This window comes from Eschrichtius robustus, chromosome 18 (genome assembly GCF_028021215.1).
Source record: "Eschrichtius robustus isolate mEscRob2 chromosome 18, mEscRob2.pri, whole genome shotgun sequence".
Lineage (NCBI taxonomy): Eukaryota > Metazoa > Chordata > Mammalia > Artiodactyla > Eschrichtiidae > Eschrichtius > Eschrichtius robustus.
The window spans coordinates 7,611,523-7,628,841 of NC_090841.1; the positions used below are offsets into that span (position 1 = coordinate 7,611,523).

Below are 17,319 nucleotides of genomic sequence, written 5' to 3' on the forward strand. Positions count from 1 at the left end.
AGAGAAAGAGAACTAATTAGATTTACACGTGAACACAGTCAAAATAAAGAACTCAAATCTATTTTTTTTCATTCTTATACAGCCTGAGGGCAATAGCCAAAAGAAATTACTATTAAGTGTGAGTAATGCAAAATAGATTGTGTGAATTTCAATTTGAAATGTGCGAAGTTAATATACAACTGCAAATTAAGAAGTGCCTTTTGATTTATAAAGTAGGCTTGATCCACACGTGGAAAAAATTCTATCCCATAGACAACTCCAAGATGGGCTCCCAGGCCGCATGCGGACCTGGAGGAATGGAGGGGAATTTCGTAGCACTGAGAAGACCCTGTGACCGCGGAGCAGTGCCGTCATCCACGGCAGTCACGACCAAAGCACCCGAGGCGTGCTGCTGCGGGGCCTGTACACGCAGGGACTATGGCCGGGCCACCGCCCCTCCTGAGAAGACCGGCAAGGCAGTCTCGCGACAACTCCACAACCAGTGCTCAAGATAAGGGACCTTTAAGCTACATAAAAATGAACGGAAATGAAGTTTTGTGTTTACTAAGGCCAGGTCCACAGACTAACGTCCAGCTTTGCCATCATCACACAGTGAATGTTTCCTCGTGTCAGTGTTCTTCACAAGGGCTTTGCTTACGGGGTCACAGTGAAGAAAGAGCCTTCTTGTAGGATTCTCACTGCCCACTGGGGACGGAGCCCCTCCTGTGTGCGGAGTCCTGCGGGGGACACGGCGATGACCCCCGCTCCCTGCCCTCCCAGAGCTCACCGTCTAGTGTGTAATAGAACCTGCTCTGGTAAAAGGCAACGAATAACTGTAACACAAGTCAGCAGGAAGGCGGTGACCGTCGCCGCTACTGGGCTAGGATTCCCGCTCTCGCCACGTGGTGAACTCCTCTTCATGATTCAGGACATCACCTCCTCTGCGGTTCTCCTCCTCCACACCGCTGCTCAGTCACATGCTCACTGTGGCTCATGCATCTAGGATTCGGTGATGGTTTGTTTCAGGGCTTTCTCGACCGGGACGAGTTCCTTAAGGCAATGGCTGGGCCTGAAATCTACCGGGCACTCAATAAGTTAAACTGACTTCATATAGGTCTAAATAATAGACCTACATAAATCAATTAATATCTGTATGAGATTCAAATTAGAAAACCTGGAGAAATAAGTCCTGGCTAGACCTTTCCAGGCGCCCTTTGTGCACAATCCCCCATGGATTACACAGAAAACTTCCTTACCCAGAACACCTTGGAAAACTCCCCTTTATGGAACCTGAAACCCTCTGACATCATGTAATGCTTTTTCTTTCTGTGAAAAGCAAATGGGACTAACAAACTGCAACTCTGGTCTGTGATTCTTAAGCGAAGTGCACGAAGCTCTACCTGTGTGACCTTCTCTAGGACATGTGCATGTATCTGCAGTAAGGAAAGACAGTGAGACAGCGTGTAGTTTGTAAATTCCATATTTAAAGTGCCTCTTCTTGAGAAATTATGCTTGCTTTTTTTGTTCCTATTGTAAAGAGGGAGAAATTTGAGCCTTAGTCTGCTAAATGAGGCAAGAGAGTTCGAGCTGAGCGCTACTACAACCCGTGTTTTGGTTCACGAAAGGTACTAAAAGCAGTGAGAGCAGGACCCTCTCTTCATCCTGCCTCTCTTACCTTTGCTGGAAAAATAGCCTAAGAGCTCTCACAAGCATTTGGCAAAACACTTCTGTGTACATGGGTCTACCATGACCACTAGGGAAGCCACGCCAATCCGGGGGTGACTGCAGAATCTCACCTTTGGTGAGAGGCTGAAAGCAGTGTGGGTACCGCCTAGATACAGCTCAGGCAGTGTGTGTCAGGGAATGAAAGGGTAGTGGGACACTTTGGTCTATTTCTGGTGTCCTAAGAGTTCTGTTACATCACAATAAAAGTGTCGGAGCAAACTCTAGCTCAGGGATGAGAGGGGTCCCTAATTACGGCAGATCCAAAGCAGCCATTCCCCCCTTGAGTCCAAATGGCGCACTGCCAAGCAAATAGACCCCATGCGCTCTGAGCACAAGGTCAGGAGTCTTCCTCACCACTGCATCTACGTATCTGAGAGGGACTGACAAAGAGCCAGGCTAGGCATCCAGAGCTGCTTTATTTGCAGGAACAAACAAAACCCATATTAAATAAAAAGAGCTAACCAGTGATGTGCTGTCAACTGGCTCCGCAAGGGGGCGTGTGGAGGAGGAATCCTCACTTGCGCTGTTCGCCGATTTCCACGGTGTAAATACTCTCACCATAGCCAATTTCAGGCTATCAACAGGTTGAAAGACTTGCAACATTTTAAAATATTCAACAATTGGCTCCGAGGGACATTCATGGTGGCTCAGTGGTTAAGAATCCACCTGCCAATGCAGGGAATACGGGTTCGAGCCCTGGTTCGGGAAGATCACACAGGCTGTGGAGCAACTAAGCCCGTGCGCCACAACTACTGAGCCTGCGCTCTAGAGCCCACCAGCCACAACTACTGAGCCCGCACGCCTAGAGCCCGCGCTCTGCAGCAAGAGAAGCCACGGCAATGAGAAGCCCGCGCCCCGCAGCAAAGAGTAGCCGCCGCTCTCCGCAACTAGAGAAAACAGGTGTGCAGCAACGAAGACCCAACGCAGCCAAAGAAAAAAAAAAACAAAACAACTTAAAAAAAAAAAAATTGGCTCTGAGAAAGCCTGTGGGGAGCCAGCTAGAGCAGACGGGTGCGGCTCACATTTATTGAGGGTTTATTATGGGGCCAGAATCTGACAAGCACTTTATATTTCAAGTATCTCATTTCATCTTCCCAGCAGTCCTGTAAGGAAGGTCCATCATCTCCATCTGAAGGTGAGAAAACAGGGGCACAGGGAGGATGAGCAACTTGCCCCGCGTCACCCAGCTGGGAAGCGGCAGAGCTGGGGCACCACAGTGCTCGCCTGGGACAGATCCTTGTTCCCAAAACAACAGATCTCTAGCCAAAGGGCCGGGATGGTGCGATGACCAGAGTATGCACGGCCCAAATAAGACCAGACATTTGCAGTTCATGCCAACCTCCCTCACCCAGTCACAGAACACACGGAGATTGCTTCCCTCTGAAAACTCAGCCTCCTCCTTTCTCGATTCTTCCTTCCGGTCTGACTCTCACCCCTTTGCACTTCCCTGTCAGGAACGAGAGACTCTGTCCTGCTCTCCATCCCCCGACAAGCCCACTCACATTTTGCTGACCAGCTCTATCCCTCCGTGAACAAGGACAGGTGGGCAAGCGCCGTCCTCCTCGGGAGCGACAGCTACCTGCACGTCCCCCCAACCAGGACAGGAGCCAACGTTCCCAGCGCAGGAAGCAGCGAGCGCACCGCCCGGGGCATGCTTTCCACACGCGGTGGAGGAACCGTGGTGGACGCGGCGCAGGGATCACTGATAGATGAAGAGGAAGAAATGGACAGTGATAGATTCATATCATATCCAGAAGTCAGGAATTATTCCAAGTCTGACGAGAAATGAAAACTCAGGACGGGAATTAAACTTGTCCTAAGTCATTTAAGGACCATCACCTCCAGACTGAGAAGAATCAGGAAAACAATCAGTGGGACTGACTGAGAACTGGAATTTATGGGCATATGAGGGTCAGGGTGGCCGGCGGAGGGAAGACTCCCAGGCCCTGATCACGAGGATTTGTTTCCATTGTTCTGTCACTTTGTTGCCGAAAACAGTGAGTTTCTTATTAGAAATAGAAACTCTGATATGTGCAATTTAAACTTGAAACAATTTTCCCTATTTAAATATCTTCCACATTGCAATTATTCAAAAAATATTGATCATTCACAATGCAAATTATGAAACACATATATGCCTGTGTAATACATTATGAAGCTAATTCACAAAGACAGATTTTAGAGATCTTGAGCAAATTCATCTTAAGAGGAACCCATTTTGTGTTCCAGCTATTACCACGTTTAGGTTAGATTCTCCTCAGCAGTGGAACTGTAGTCATTCACATTATAATGTGCACACAAGTGTTCTTTAGAATAAAATAAAATGTAAACTCATGGTGATAAAAAAATAATAATAAAAATCTTCCAAATGAAGAGGTTCAGTGAGTTTTGAAACTATTCATACAAAATACAACCTTCCAATTAATTTGCAAGAACTGACTGACACCAGGGAAGATGCAAATTTAACAGCCAAAGTTAAATGAAAAGTTCTGCATAATTAGTGGCTCTGATTAAAAAATGAAGCTCATGATTTATAACTGCAGCCAATGATTTATTTCTTCCACTTGGATCTACACGCTTTTGTCAGGTAACTTTTTCATCTACAAAAGTCATTAAAACTAAGCACTAAAATTAACTAAATCGCTGTACCTAGTTAGTCTAGCCCAAGGTTTTTTTTAAAAAAAATGAACCACATTTAATCTCATGGTTCTTGATAAAAATATTATTCCTGATTTTTGGAGGGCATTTTGTGCCAATAAAATTATTTTTCATGTTTTCATATTTACAGTCCTTAAATTTTCTAATTTTGTGCATATTTTTATAAATTACAAATATTCTGTAGATTATCAATATAGTAAATATATTGTAATATGGTGTAAACTATCGTGTAAAACTCACAAACGTCTTCCTGATGGAGAGGCACCGTCACAGGAGTTTGTAGAGCACCGTCCCCGGCCGCACGAAATGACCAGCACAACCCTGCCCTACAAGGCACATGCAATGAGGTCAAGAGCCGCGACTCACTTTCAGGCCGAGGGCTTTTAGGAGGCAGAAGTAAGGGCGACCACTGACTGGATTTCTGTAAATACTGCTCCTTAAAAACCACCTTAATACATTTGTAAGCATATTTCCTTTGTAAGGTAAAATAGTTATCATATAAAAGCAAAAGGTAAAAGTCTCCCTTCCTGCAGGAGGTTTTTCATTTCAGTTTGAATAAAGAAAAATTCAGGTGCTAAATTTCAAAAGGAATTCATCTATCATAAAAGATTTTTCTAAAATATTAAAAGTTCATTTATAGTACAAACTAATAAAATATATAAGAAACTGGTATACTTTGAAAGGCACAGAAAAGATGTTTTCATTGTTTAATAATCCCACACTAAAAAAAAATCAGGGGGAAAATGAGAGCTGTCATTAAGAATAGGAACTAAAGAGGTCGTTTCTTATGATAAACAAATATGTATTTCATACCATTCCCTAATGAGAACCTAGGAAAATGGTGCTTTTCTTTTACCATGAATATTTCTGGATGCAGTTTCTAGCTGCCTTGAGCAAAGTCCATTCTTATGTTGCTATGTTTCTGCAAATCTCTTCCAGAGCCGCTGTGCTGGATGACATTTTGTCCAATTAGTTGTCAGCATATTTCCTTTTACCTTCACTGCAATAACCTTACTTTTTCTAAGAGGATTTCACACCATCAACCCGTTCATTTAAAACTATACAAAAAGCTGTTCTCAAAGACCCACTGCTAGGCAACAGAAACCTGTGAACTAAATCTCAGGTGAAAAACAGTTCTCTTCGAAGAGAGATGAGAACAATTACGGTCATTTCACAGTAAATTATTAATTTAATCCAGAATACAATATCATCTTGTTAAATTTCTAAATAGAGGTCAAAACAAAAAAGACAACCTACAAGGACTTAAGCATTTTTATGAGTGTGCACATGTATATCTGAATACGTACAAACATGTATACACATTCAGCACACGACAGATCCCTGATGAACAGCTAATTCGGTTTGCTGTGTTTGATCAACGCACGTCTGTCCCCTGTGCTACAACTCCGGGAGACGGCACGGAATGTCGGTGCACTGGGTTTTCAAGAGAGCACTGTTATTACCAGGTCTTCACAGAGACGTGCTTTGAAGAGACACAAACGAAGCCAGTTCTTACAGTAAAGGCAGAATAACTTGTACTAAATTCAGAACTAGCTTAGATTTTGAAACATGGGCTCTGCATTGTAAACCAAACTAAAACATTTCACACACATTTATCTTTGAGGAAAAAAAGTTTGATTCGGGAAAAGGCTTTTAAAAGCTTACAGATTTCATGAGAAGGGTTTCCTAAGGCCTTAGAAACCAAGTTGTTCTTAAAAAATAATTTCTATGAGTTAAGCACAAATGAATCATAAACTTATGGATTGAATTCACCTTGAAATACACAAGGGTTTAAAACTTAAAGGAAATATGCTTGGTAAAGTATGTTTGAGAAATGTTATAAAATATATTTCAGAAAGTTTGAAAAATAGCTGGAGGTATTTTACAAATCCCAAATGAAGCTTGATCCACCCATCTCTAATTACAACACTAATTACTAACACTATAGTTTAGGATTTATGTTATGGAATACAGTAGTCATACCATGATTAGTTATTTGTTGAAAGAAGTTATTTAAGGTGTGCTGACTGAAAGCATTTTGAACGTTCAGAGCTAAACTCAGCTCTGGGGTAGCTCTTCAAATACGGACACTGAAGCCAGGGCAAGTACACGGGGCTGCTCTCCTGGTAACTGATGGCGACCATACGTACAGCTGAGGACTTTGGAGCTGCCGCCCTCCGTGCAGAACACGGTCAGGAATCTTATCAGTAAAAATAAACGACTGAGCTCTGTATCACTTAAGTTGGTGATTTAAATATGATTCATGGAAACTCTTAGAATGATCAGTTCATTTCATAAAACCGGCCCTGAAGAAGAAACAGCTGTATGTTGACACTCTGATATAACGTAGGGCAACGATATTCCCAAAGTCATGTCAATCCCACAACACAAGCCATTATTTTTTCCTATTATTATAAACATAAATACTGTAACAGAATATATCACTGTAGTCTGCCCAGAAGTCTCCTGGTAAAAAAAAGCGTTACAGGAAAGGGACGGTAAAACGGTGATTAATAACCTCAGAAAAATGGGTGAATGTTAACATATTTATTTCAAGAATTGAGTACTTTTGCATTTAACGTTGTTGAAAGTAACCTTGGAATATGGCAAAGGACTAGGCTCTGGAACTAGACTGACTTAGGTTCCATTCCTTCTTCTACTTCTTAGGAGCCAAATGACTAGAGCAAATCACTCTCTAAGCCTCAGTTTCTTCTTCTGCAACAAGAGCATAATAGTAAATACATCTTAGAACTAATGTGTGGATTTAATACAGCAATAGAAGTACAGTATCTTGCATACAGTAAACATTATAAATGTTAGCGCCAGTCCTATGATGTTAATTTATCTGATACTTCTTAACTATCATCAACTTAGGTGAACAGTCTGTATTGGCACCATGCTGCAGAGGCTTTAAGGTCCTTAATAAATGTTCCCCTGTCTGGCTTGCTTTCTTTATACCTTACCTGCATATTTGTTAAGATCAGAAATAGATGTAAGTCCCATTTCCCAGTTCAGAATGTGATCTTGAACACAGATCTTAAAATCTCCCTGGGCACAGTTCCTTTACCTGTGACACGAGGGGACTGGACCAAGTCATTTGCTCCCAGGTTCGGGTCTGCTGGGCCAGGAGCAGCTGAACGCGGTGATACCCAGGCAGGCAGGGAGGAAAGCACGGTGCACCAGTCTCCTGAATCTGAGCCTGGGTTGATGCAATCAGCCAGGTGAGACTTGAGCCCACCCTGCCTTTCCACCCATCCATTTGCAAGGCAGCTGCTGCCGCTGGCCAGGCAACGCTTCCATCTTGCCTCGCCGTTTCCACCTGAACTCCTGGCCCCGAGCAGGCCCCCTAGCACTCCAGTGTGTTCTGCCGTGAGCCATCTCAAGGCGGCACCGGCCATACACCTGGAGAAAGTAGGAAGGACGGAAGGGAAGGCCCGAGCCACACATGTGTCCTACTTTTGTCCTTAATTAATTTTGTACCTCATTCTTTTTCTTCATATCCTTTAAGAGATCAAAACCTCAATGGTGACAGCAAGAAAAAAAGTGGAGCCACGGGATTGGATTGTTGCTAGGTGCCTTCCAGCTATAAATATTATACAACTACATGACAAAATAATGATGCATAAATATCTACTTCACACTTGGTCTACCTGGCACACTCCGGGAACTAAAGATAAAGCTAGAAAGGGCACAGATGGCCTAGACAAATGACACAAACACGAACGCTCAAGGAACAGACCTCCCTATCACTCCTCATCCCCAAATGGCTGTACTCCTAATTTACCTGCAATTCTAACACGCCTAACAACTGTTTCTTTTCATTAGGTTCACTGAAGACCACAGGTTGGAAACTGGAAGAGAAATAAAGGTTGACAGCCTGATAACAGAAGAGTAAAAATGCTATAGAAGCAAACACCAAAACTCAAAGACCACTGAGTGACAGGCAGAAAAGCCCTGCTGTCCCTCCACTAGCTGCTGAGGGTAGCACATCACAAGGAGAACTCTGAATCACAAAGAAAAGGTTACGTTCAAATTCTCTACTTTACAAAGTCAGAGAACAAGGGTGGTATCTTTTAGAAAGGTTTCAATAAAAACCAATTAAAAATAGATAAGCATATGAAAAGATGTTCAACATCATGTCATTAGAGAACTGAAAATTAAAACAGCAATGAGAACCCACGACACACCTATCAGCACGGCACCGTCGGAACCCTGACAACACCAAGTGCCGGTGAGGATGTGGAACAACGGGGCTCTCACTCATCACCGGTGGGAATGCAAACGGTGCGGCCACTCTGAAAGGCAGTCTGGCAGTTTCTCACAAAGCTAAACATACTCTTACCATACATTCCACCAACAGTACTCTTAAGTGTTTACTCAAATGAGTTGAAAACTTATGTCCAAACAAAACCCTGCGCAGGAATGTTTACAGCAGTTTTATTCATAAATGCTAAAACCTGGAAGCAACCAGAATGCCCTTCAGTAGGTGATGGATAAACAAACTGGCACATCCATGTAATGGAGTATTATTCCATGATGAAAAGAAACGAACTATCAAGCCACAGAAAGACAAGGAGGAACCGTAAATGCATATGGCTAAGTGCAAGAAGCCTGTCTAAAGAGGGTACATACTGCATGATCGCAGCTATATGACGTTCTGGAAAAGGCAAACTGTGGAGACAGTAGAGAGATCAGTGGGTGCCAGGGGTTAAGAGGAGGGGCAAAGATGAACAGGCACAGCAGGGAAGATTTTAGGCCAGTGAAACGATTCTGTACGACACTGCGACGGTGGATATGTGACACTATGCTTTTGTCAAAACCCAGTGAACTGTAATATAAACTATGAACTTTAGTAATAATCAATACCGACCCAACTAAAACAAGCAGATCACACTAAAGCGAGATACTGATAAAAGGGGAAATAGCGGGCGGGGGAGAAGTATATGAGCACTTTCCTCATATACAGGTTAATTTTTCTGTAAACGTAAAATTGCTCAAAAAATAAAGCCTGTGAACCAAAAAAAAAAATAGTTTTGGAGAATTCATAACATAAAGACACAGTCATGTGGCGCAGATGTAGAGAACGGACTTGAGGACACGGGGAGGGGGAGGGGTAAGCTGGGACGAAGTGAGAGAGTGGCATGGACATATATACACTACCAAATGTAAAATAGATAGCTAATGGGAAGCAGCCGCATAGCACAGGGAGATCAGCTCGGTGCTTTGTGACCACCTAGAGGGGTGGGAGGGAGACGCAAGAGGGAGGAGATGTGGGGATATATGTATATATATAGCTGATTCACTTTGTTATATAGCAGAAACTAACACAACATTGTAAAGCAATTATACTCCAATAAAGATGTTAAAAAAAAAATGGAAACAGGAAAGAAAAAAAAAAAAAAAGACACAGTCACGTGGAAAATTCACCTTATGGAACATCCACTTTGCAATGGTGCTACACAAATACGTGTATTTGTTAAACCAGTTAGAATTAATTGAAAAGCCATTCTTATCTTACCCGCATCAACCTTGAAATTATTAGCATAATGCACGGCAAACACAGAACGTCAGGTTCACAATATGTGATTTTATAAGAACGAAAACTCCGGAAAAAGCCATCCCTTACTAGTGAGGGATTTGTTACTCCCACTGGCGGCAATAAGTGGACCAGCGACTGTAGATCAAATATGAACCACAAAGAAAACACCGACAAGCCACACTCTAGAAATTTATTACCAAACTACAACCTATGCACAGACACAGCTAAGCTCATGAAGCTCGTGACGTAGCCGCACAAAAGGTAAGGAAAAGCACATTTAATAAATACAATTTGGAAACGTCTTTTTCTTTAAATTAGGTTCAAAATACTGGGAGACAGACACTGAAACAAAAATCTTAACGAAACACTTACAGCACATAGTGATCTCGCTGGACACTGTGTCCGCACAGTGTTAACCGAAGGCAACGCCTGCTGCCCTGCTGCCGTGTGAACACACATGTCACGTGTCCACCTCTGTGTGTTTCCATGAAGCACTTAGGTCCTTGTACAGGAACAGTGAGGTCCCGAGTCTTTTAATGCTGTCACATGAGTCTGTATTTACGAAGCTATGAGAAAACGGGAGGACGTGTGTTGTGTTTGAAACCACTCCTTGACACGAGGCACATGGAGGGATGAAGCCGTCCCAACAACGAGGGCAAGCCTCTCCCAGACATGCTGTAGAGGCTTCACTTGGAATATATGGCTTTCCCAGAGGAGGAACAACAAATATTTCCAAGGGAAATTTCAGTGTTAAAAAAAGTGAGTGAGAGAGGAGAGAGAAGGAAGCGCTTAGATGAACACATAGGTACGATAGATGACGAACTGAATTTCAATATGGTTTCAATTCATTCGCACCTAAAACTAAGCCTGTTTGACTGAGGTGGGCTCTGGAAATAACACGTGCAAAGACTCAGGTTTTCCAAAGGGCAATATTCAGTCATTTCAGAGGTTGTAAAACAAAAGTGCATTTTATAATTTTGAACATAAAATCAAATGGGAGTCCTAGGAGGAAAACCTCCACGTTAATTCCCTACCAAGTTTCCATATGTACAGAAACCTACACACTGCTGGTGACAAAGCAGAATCTAGGTTATTTCTATACATATAAAATAAAATCAATCAACAAAGGAGAAAGGTAAAATAAAAAGAATAAATTTGATGACGTTACCTTAATATTTTTCCTGTTTTTATTAACAAGTCATGTGGAAATTGAGAAATATTCCTAAAGTTAAAGAGTTGTCCGGAGCCAAAAAACCTAATAAAAATTCAAAGAATTATTGTTAATTTGTGAATGTTTAAAAACATATGTGTTATCTTAGGGACTTTATTTTTTAAATATTCATATAGTTTTCACAAGAGAAAACAATATTAAAAAGCAAATGTCCTAAAAAACTCAAATAAATAAGTACAAAAAGCCTAATTTAAAAGTATAAATAAGTAAACATAGTAATTATTACAGTTTTTAGCTTTTTCTGAAAAAAAAAAATAATTAGCAGAGATAAGAATAAAACATTTGGGGTTTAAATATTTGTATTCCCCTAAGACGCCTTCCAACTGTAATTTCTACCCTTTTCTATTGTGACAGATTCTTAGATTCACATAAATATTATGTACATCACAAATTAAGTGGTATGTAAAAACTACTGCACAATCAAAACCATTATGGAACAGAAGATACAAAACAAATGTTAAAAGAAGGATTACTATTGCTTCTTCATATGGTTAAAGTGGCCCTTTCTTGGAAAAGGGCAGCAATTATCCTTAACATTTTATGCCTATCACACAGGAAATACCCTGAGGTGACTTATCATTCACAAGAGAAAAGGAGTGGGAATCTACTATTATGCCAAAAGACTCAATAATCAAGACAACACAGAAGGAGCCAAAGCCCACATGACAAGCAATACCTGCCTCATCCTTCACTTTACCTCAAGGTTGTTAGGGCCAGGAAAGTGAAACAGAACTGCATCAACTGGTCTATGATTCTCATCATGGATACAGCAGTGTATACAGAAACTTCCAAGGAGGGAATTCAAACAAACGCAAGCTGTTCAAAACCTACAGTATCAATACTTTCTGTTCAAAAGAGTCAGGCTACATGTAGCAAAGTGAAAGAGTGACACTTATATTGAAAATCTGGGCTGTATACACACATTTTTCCTGATGTAGATGTATGTTGTTTTACGGTAGATTCACCAGACACTTGCTTGCTCACTTTTTGAGTAATTAGTGATTTCAGCCTATTTTTGGACAGTCAAATATCACATCATAAAAACTGCAGTCTCTGGAGCCCAAACGAAACCCCCAGTTAGGCAGCTAGACCACAACACGTTACCTCTTCCAAGCTGTCTTGGCATTTTGGGAGGTAGAGGTCCAAGCCCAAAGTGTGTTTGGCCATTCTGGAATGCCCACACTACTGCTGACTGAAGATAAAGTCTGTGATGCCATCGTCTATTTTCTACGTGGATTACTAGAAGGTTTCAGCCTACATTAGAGAGCCATTTGTCTGGCACATTCCATTAATATTAATTTCTTTTTAAAAATAAAGGAATTGTGCAAGCAAAATGTTTGCAACAAACATGTAACATGTTTAACATGTTTGCCATACTTGCATGTGTATGTGTTTACAATAAACATGTAGCTTGGGAAATGACAAAAATTGTTCATGAAAATAGCCAAGATCTATAATAGTTCTGTTGTTCAAGCAAATGGATACCACTTCTAATTTTAAAGCAAATTTAAAGAGAGAAAAACTTTTAAATGTTATCTTTCCAAAGCAACACGCAGGTTACTGTGCCTTCCATTTATAAACTGAAATCGCTTCATTAGTTGGAGCCAGAAGCTACACGGTGTAATTACAGGAAGTGCCCAGCCGGTACTGCACTGCCTGGTCCAACTCTGTGGCCACAGAGCGCCCACCCAAGGGGCAGGTACACGGTAAGCAACCAACATGAGCCTACTAAAATGGAGAACTATCTGATCAGATATCTGCGAGACGGAAGTGTAGAAAACTTAGTCCCGACATCACTGTGTTGAAGAACCCCAGGCACTCAGGTTTTCAGATGAATTAAAGGAACCAAATCTTTCTAATTTGATAATACAACAGAAAAAATAAAATAAGACACAAAAATTCTCTCATGCTGGGTAAGGCAACACAGTCTTACAATAAAGACAATGTACATACCACGTGCAGGAAAGGTTGGACAGAACGCCCTAGGGATCTCCTCAGGATCCTTTAAGGGGTTAATACATACAAAGCATTCACCATCCACTGACAGAGCAAAATGAGAAACAAGGGAAATAAAAAAGCACACCGGACTGACTTAACACAGTAAAGATAAGCTCCTAGGAGGCTTGAGTCGCCAAGTACTGCTCAACTGATAGTTTTTAAAAAATCAAAATTACCATGTCATTATGCATGAAGAATTCAGAAAAAAATTGAAATGTAAGCCAAGACAAATAACATGAAATCTAGAAAAATGGTCTGACTAATCAACTAAACTATGCAAACAAGTTTTGGCAATCAAAACACTAAGGTTTTAATGACTGCCCCCTAGGACTTCAGGAAAAAAATAACTTACTGGATGGCAATAGTCTGCAAGATTATCTTAGTGGGATTATTTATTTCTTTATTTTAAAAGTTCATGAATAAAAGGAAAGTTCTCTCATTTCAACTTTTAAGATGAACTAAATCAATTAAAATAAAATCATGATATCTCATGATTTTAACTCTTATAAATCTATGCCTCAGAGGAAAGGGGGGTAATTTAAAGCATTAGATGAATACTGTGGTATATAGTTCTAAGTAGGGGGAAGAAATCTCTTAAGGAAGCTGTTAAGAGTTTATCTTTAACTGTCAAAAAAGCTATATGTTACTTTTGGTTTTAAACCAGTAGTTGCTGTCCAAAATTGAAAATTCAGGATATCATCAAATACAAATTTTTTAAAGCTTGACTATTAAAGCAGAGGTTGCCCCATCAAAATAGGATAAATGCAATTTTTAAAAACTAACACTAGGCTACTCTACTTGTGACTAGATACACGGCCTCTCCTTTTCTGGCCTCCTTCTACAGTCTAATTCCTGCTGAAAAGAATGGGCATGTCATATTTCTAACCTAATCTTAGCGTGCGTACAAGCACTCAACCTAGACAAGGAATGATTCTTAAATGTTCGTTGTTCATTATGCACGATGTTATTTTGTTAATAAACAAGGCTCGAAAACCATAAAGATTTTGCTTTGTTTGTTTTGCATTAGCCACAAGAGAGTGGACTTGTTTAGAATACCAAAGCATTTATTTAGAATATGAAAGGCAAATTCAGCAAGAAACAATGTTTGAGCTGAGAAAAATCAAGGGTTTATCTGTTGAACATATTGAAAGAAAAGTGAAAACAAACTCAGAAGTCTAGAATGAAAAAGAGCATCTTACGCAAACATGATGTTCTTTCCACCCTTCCAATATGAAATATTGCCAGCAAAAAAAACACTGAAGACCGGAGAAGCCACTTGGCAAAAGGATTCAAAAACCACAAAGCATGAGGCTATTCCCCCATAAAGCTCAATAAGTGATTAAATAGCTAGTAGAGGGAATGGTGAGGGAAAGGAAGGGAAAATTCAAACTATATAATAGACTCTAACAGTAGTAGGTGAATTCTAAAGGTTTAACTAGCAGATTCATTATTTAATCCAAAACCGTTAATTCTTAACAACAAATAATAGATCTGACACAAACCCAGTTTTGATGTTAAAAGCCAACAGATGTAGGTCCCTCATGTTCAGAGCAAAGAATAGAAAAAACTAAAAAACAATGAACACTAGTGAGAAACAGAGCTCCTTCTACATTTTCTGTAAACAAGTTTCTACAATAGCACACTGGTCGCTTTCTTCAGCCCCCGATACTCTGGTTAGGGTGTGCAACTGTAATGCATGGATACGTGGATATCAGGCTCTCTATGTAAGCTTTTCTTACTTCTCAAGTATATGTATGTTCCTTGTGTTTTAAATTTTTTCTTTAAGAGAAAATCTCTCCAATGTAAAGTTCCAAACCTGTTTTTTTAAAAAATTGCTGGAATTTCTTCACATTTTATAAACAAAAATACCAGAAATGAAAGAGCTGACAGAAATTCAAGCAGATCCAAATTCAACCATCCACTTTTCATATTTCTCCAAGTCTGCAGCAGAGACAGACTTAGCAATTTTCTTAAGAGCCAATTCAAAGTCTCCTTTGGTAACAGGCATCTGAAGTTCCTCTTTAGAAAGTGCACGGATCTCTTCTGGACTTAGGCCATTGATTCGTCGTCTCATTGCCATTAAAGAGGCATCCCTAAAAATATACCAAAATCAGTGAATACTTATTGTTGCAAATGTTTTAAACATATTCAATTGTGATAATGTTAAGGGAAAACATTCAAAAGATCATTTTATATGTTTTTACCATGCTGCTCAGAATTTTCCACTTCAGAGACATCCTGAGGGCTCAGGAAAGGTTAAAACAGGATGCAAAGGACTTAAACATAAAAAGTACTGTAATGAATCCTAAAAGTCTAGGTTGGGCTCAGATGGTACTGAATTTTCTTTTCCCCACTTGCTCCTCAAAGACAGCCCAGAAGTCTAGGAAACCGAAGGAGAATTATGAAATACTGAATTGCATACTTGGAAATAAACATACGGCTAACGTTAAGATAACTCAAATATTATACCAGTTTGTCTACAACCTAATTAGAGGAGGTGAAACCAGGAACCTCTCTCTCTCTGGAGCATGAATATATCTAAATACAGTGGATGTGGAATTCCCTACATGGAATATTTGTGGGCAAGTGAAGAGAGAAAATCTGGTTTCTCTGGGTCCTATTTTCAGCTCATTCTGATCACTTGTAAATAATTACGCAGGTTAGGAAGAAGTGTACAACTAGTGCTCACGAAAAAGCTATTAGGCAGCCAAGCCAACCAAAACTTCAGATTTTTATACATTTTACTATGGTAATAGTAGAAGCTATTGTGAGCTTATTGAGTGCCACTAAACTTACACGCGTATAGGACAAATACTCGTAGAAAAAATGAGTAACACAGACGTTATGGTTTTAAAGAAAGGCTACTGATGTCAATTTAAGTATTGTTAGGGAAGTTAAGTACTAAAAACAAATCCTCTTCACTGAGTGATGTGAATTGTCTAAAAGTTATGATGTCACTAAATTGAAAGGGAAATTTACATACATATATCTATATCTATCTATCTATCTATCTATCTATCTATCTATCTATCTATCTATCTATCTATCTATCTATAATTGATCACCTTTGTTCATCTGCGTGTAGTAAAATAATGCCAACCAAAACAAAATGATATTATTTTATGTTGATGCAGCTAGTCTCCAATTTAGGGCTAAATTAACCTTAGGTTGTCAAAGTCATTTATTACCAAGTTGGGTAAAACAATTTCTTAAAAATCAAAGGCTATAAAAGGTGAACTACAGTTGACCCTTGAACAACACGGGGGTTAGGGGTGCAGACCCTTGGCACAGTTGAAAATCCGGGAATAACTTATAGGCAGCCCTCTGAACGAGCAATTCCTCCTTACCCACAATTCCAGATTCAACCAACCGCAGATCCTGTAGTACTACAGTATATATTTAGTGAAAAAAATCCACACAGTTCAAACCTTCATCGTTCAAGGGTCAACTGCACACTGACTTTAAGACAAGTCCTCCTGATAAATCCATAACTAATGTCTAACGTCACGGATCATTAAAAAAAAAAAAAAATACCTGCAAACATTAGTTATATCAGCACCAGAATAGCCCTCAATCTTCTCTGCTATATCTTCCAGTTGAATATCAGGATCCAATTCAACCTCACGAAGATTGATTTTCAGAAGCTCAGTTCTTCCTTTTGCTGTTAGAAGATTTTTTTTGTTGTTATTATTAGATGTTTTACTTTACAAATCATTTTGATAAGAAATCACCTATTTAACATTCAGGAAAAGAAAGAGTCTAATGCAAAGAAAAGTCAACAAACTGTGAGTCCACTAATATTGCTAATTCACTGCATGACTAGTGGAATCATTTAACTTCCTGTGTGCCTTGGCTGTAATAACTAATAATTGAAACGAAACTCAGAGTTTTCCTAATAGATTGTGACGATACTTGCTATGAGAACAAAGGGTCTGAGATCCTTTATGAAAAATAAAAACATTAGTATTCAAGCACCAGAAAATGCTTTTGTAAAAAAATATTTAGCCTAGCTTTATGAAACTAGATTGCATGGTGTGTAACTCCTGTGAGCTACTTTGCTCACCTTTTAGTGTGAAATAGGAAAAGATTTCCAGAACTCTAATCAGTATTTTTTAAAAATCCAGTTTTCTTTTCCTAGCAATCAGCAATTGGCACAAAACGCTTATTAACATATTTTTTACTTGGAGAG

At 40.0% G+C, this 17,319-nt stretch overlaps 1 protein-coding gene across 5 annotated transcripts in view; it reads right to left on the reverse strand.

Moving 5' to 3' along the window:
* Positions 1 to 11,290: 11,290 nt before the first annotated feature.
* KATNAL1 (katanin catalytic subunit A1 like 1) overlaps positions 11,291 to 17,319 on the reverse strand; it is a 78,755-nt gene continuing 72,726 nt past the window's right edge. For all 5 annotated transcript variants that reach the window (XM_068526816.1, XM_068526812.1, XM_068526813.1 and 2 more), the window contains 2 exons: positions 16,665 to 16,791; positions 11,291 to 15,223 (listed from right to left, as the gene is read on the reverse strand). In XM_068526816.1, coding sequence (XP_068382917.1) covers positions 15,025 to 15,223; positions 16,665 to 16,791 — 326 coding nt within the window. In that variant the 3' untranslated portion in view covers positions 11,291 to 15,024. The remainder of the gene's footprint in view (positions 15,224 to 16,664; positions 16,792 to 17,319) is intronic.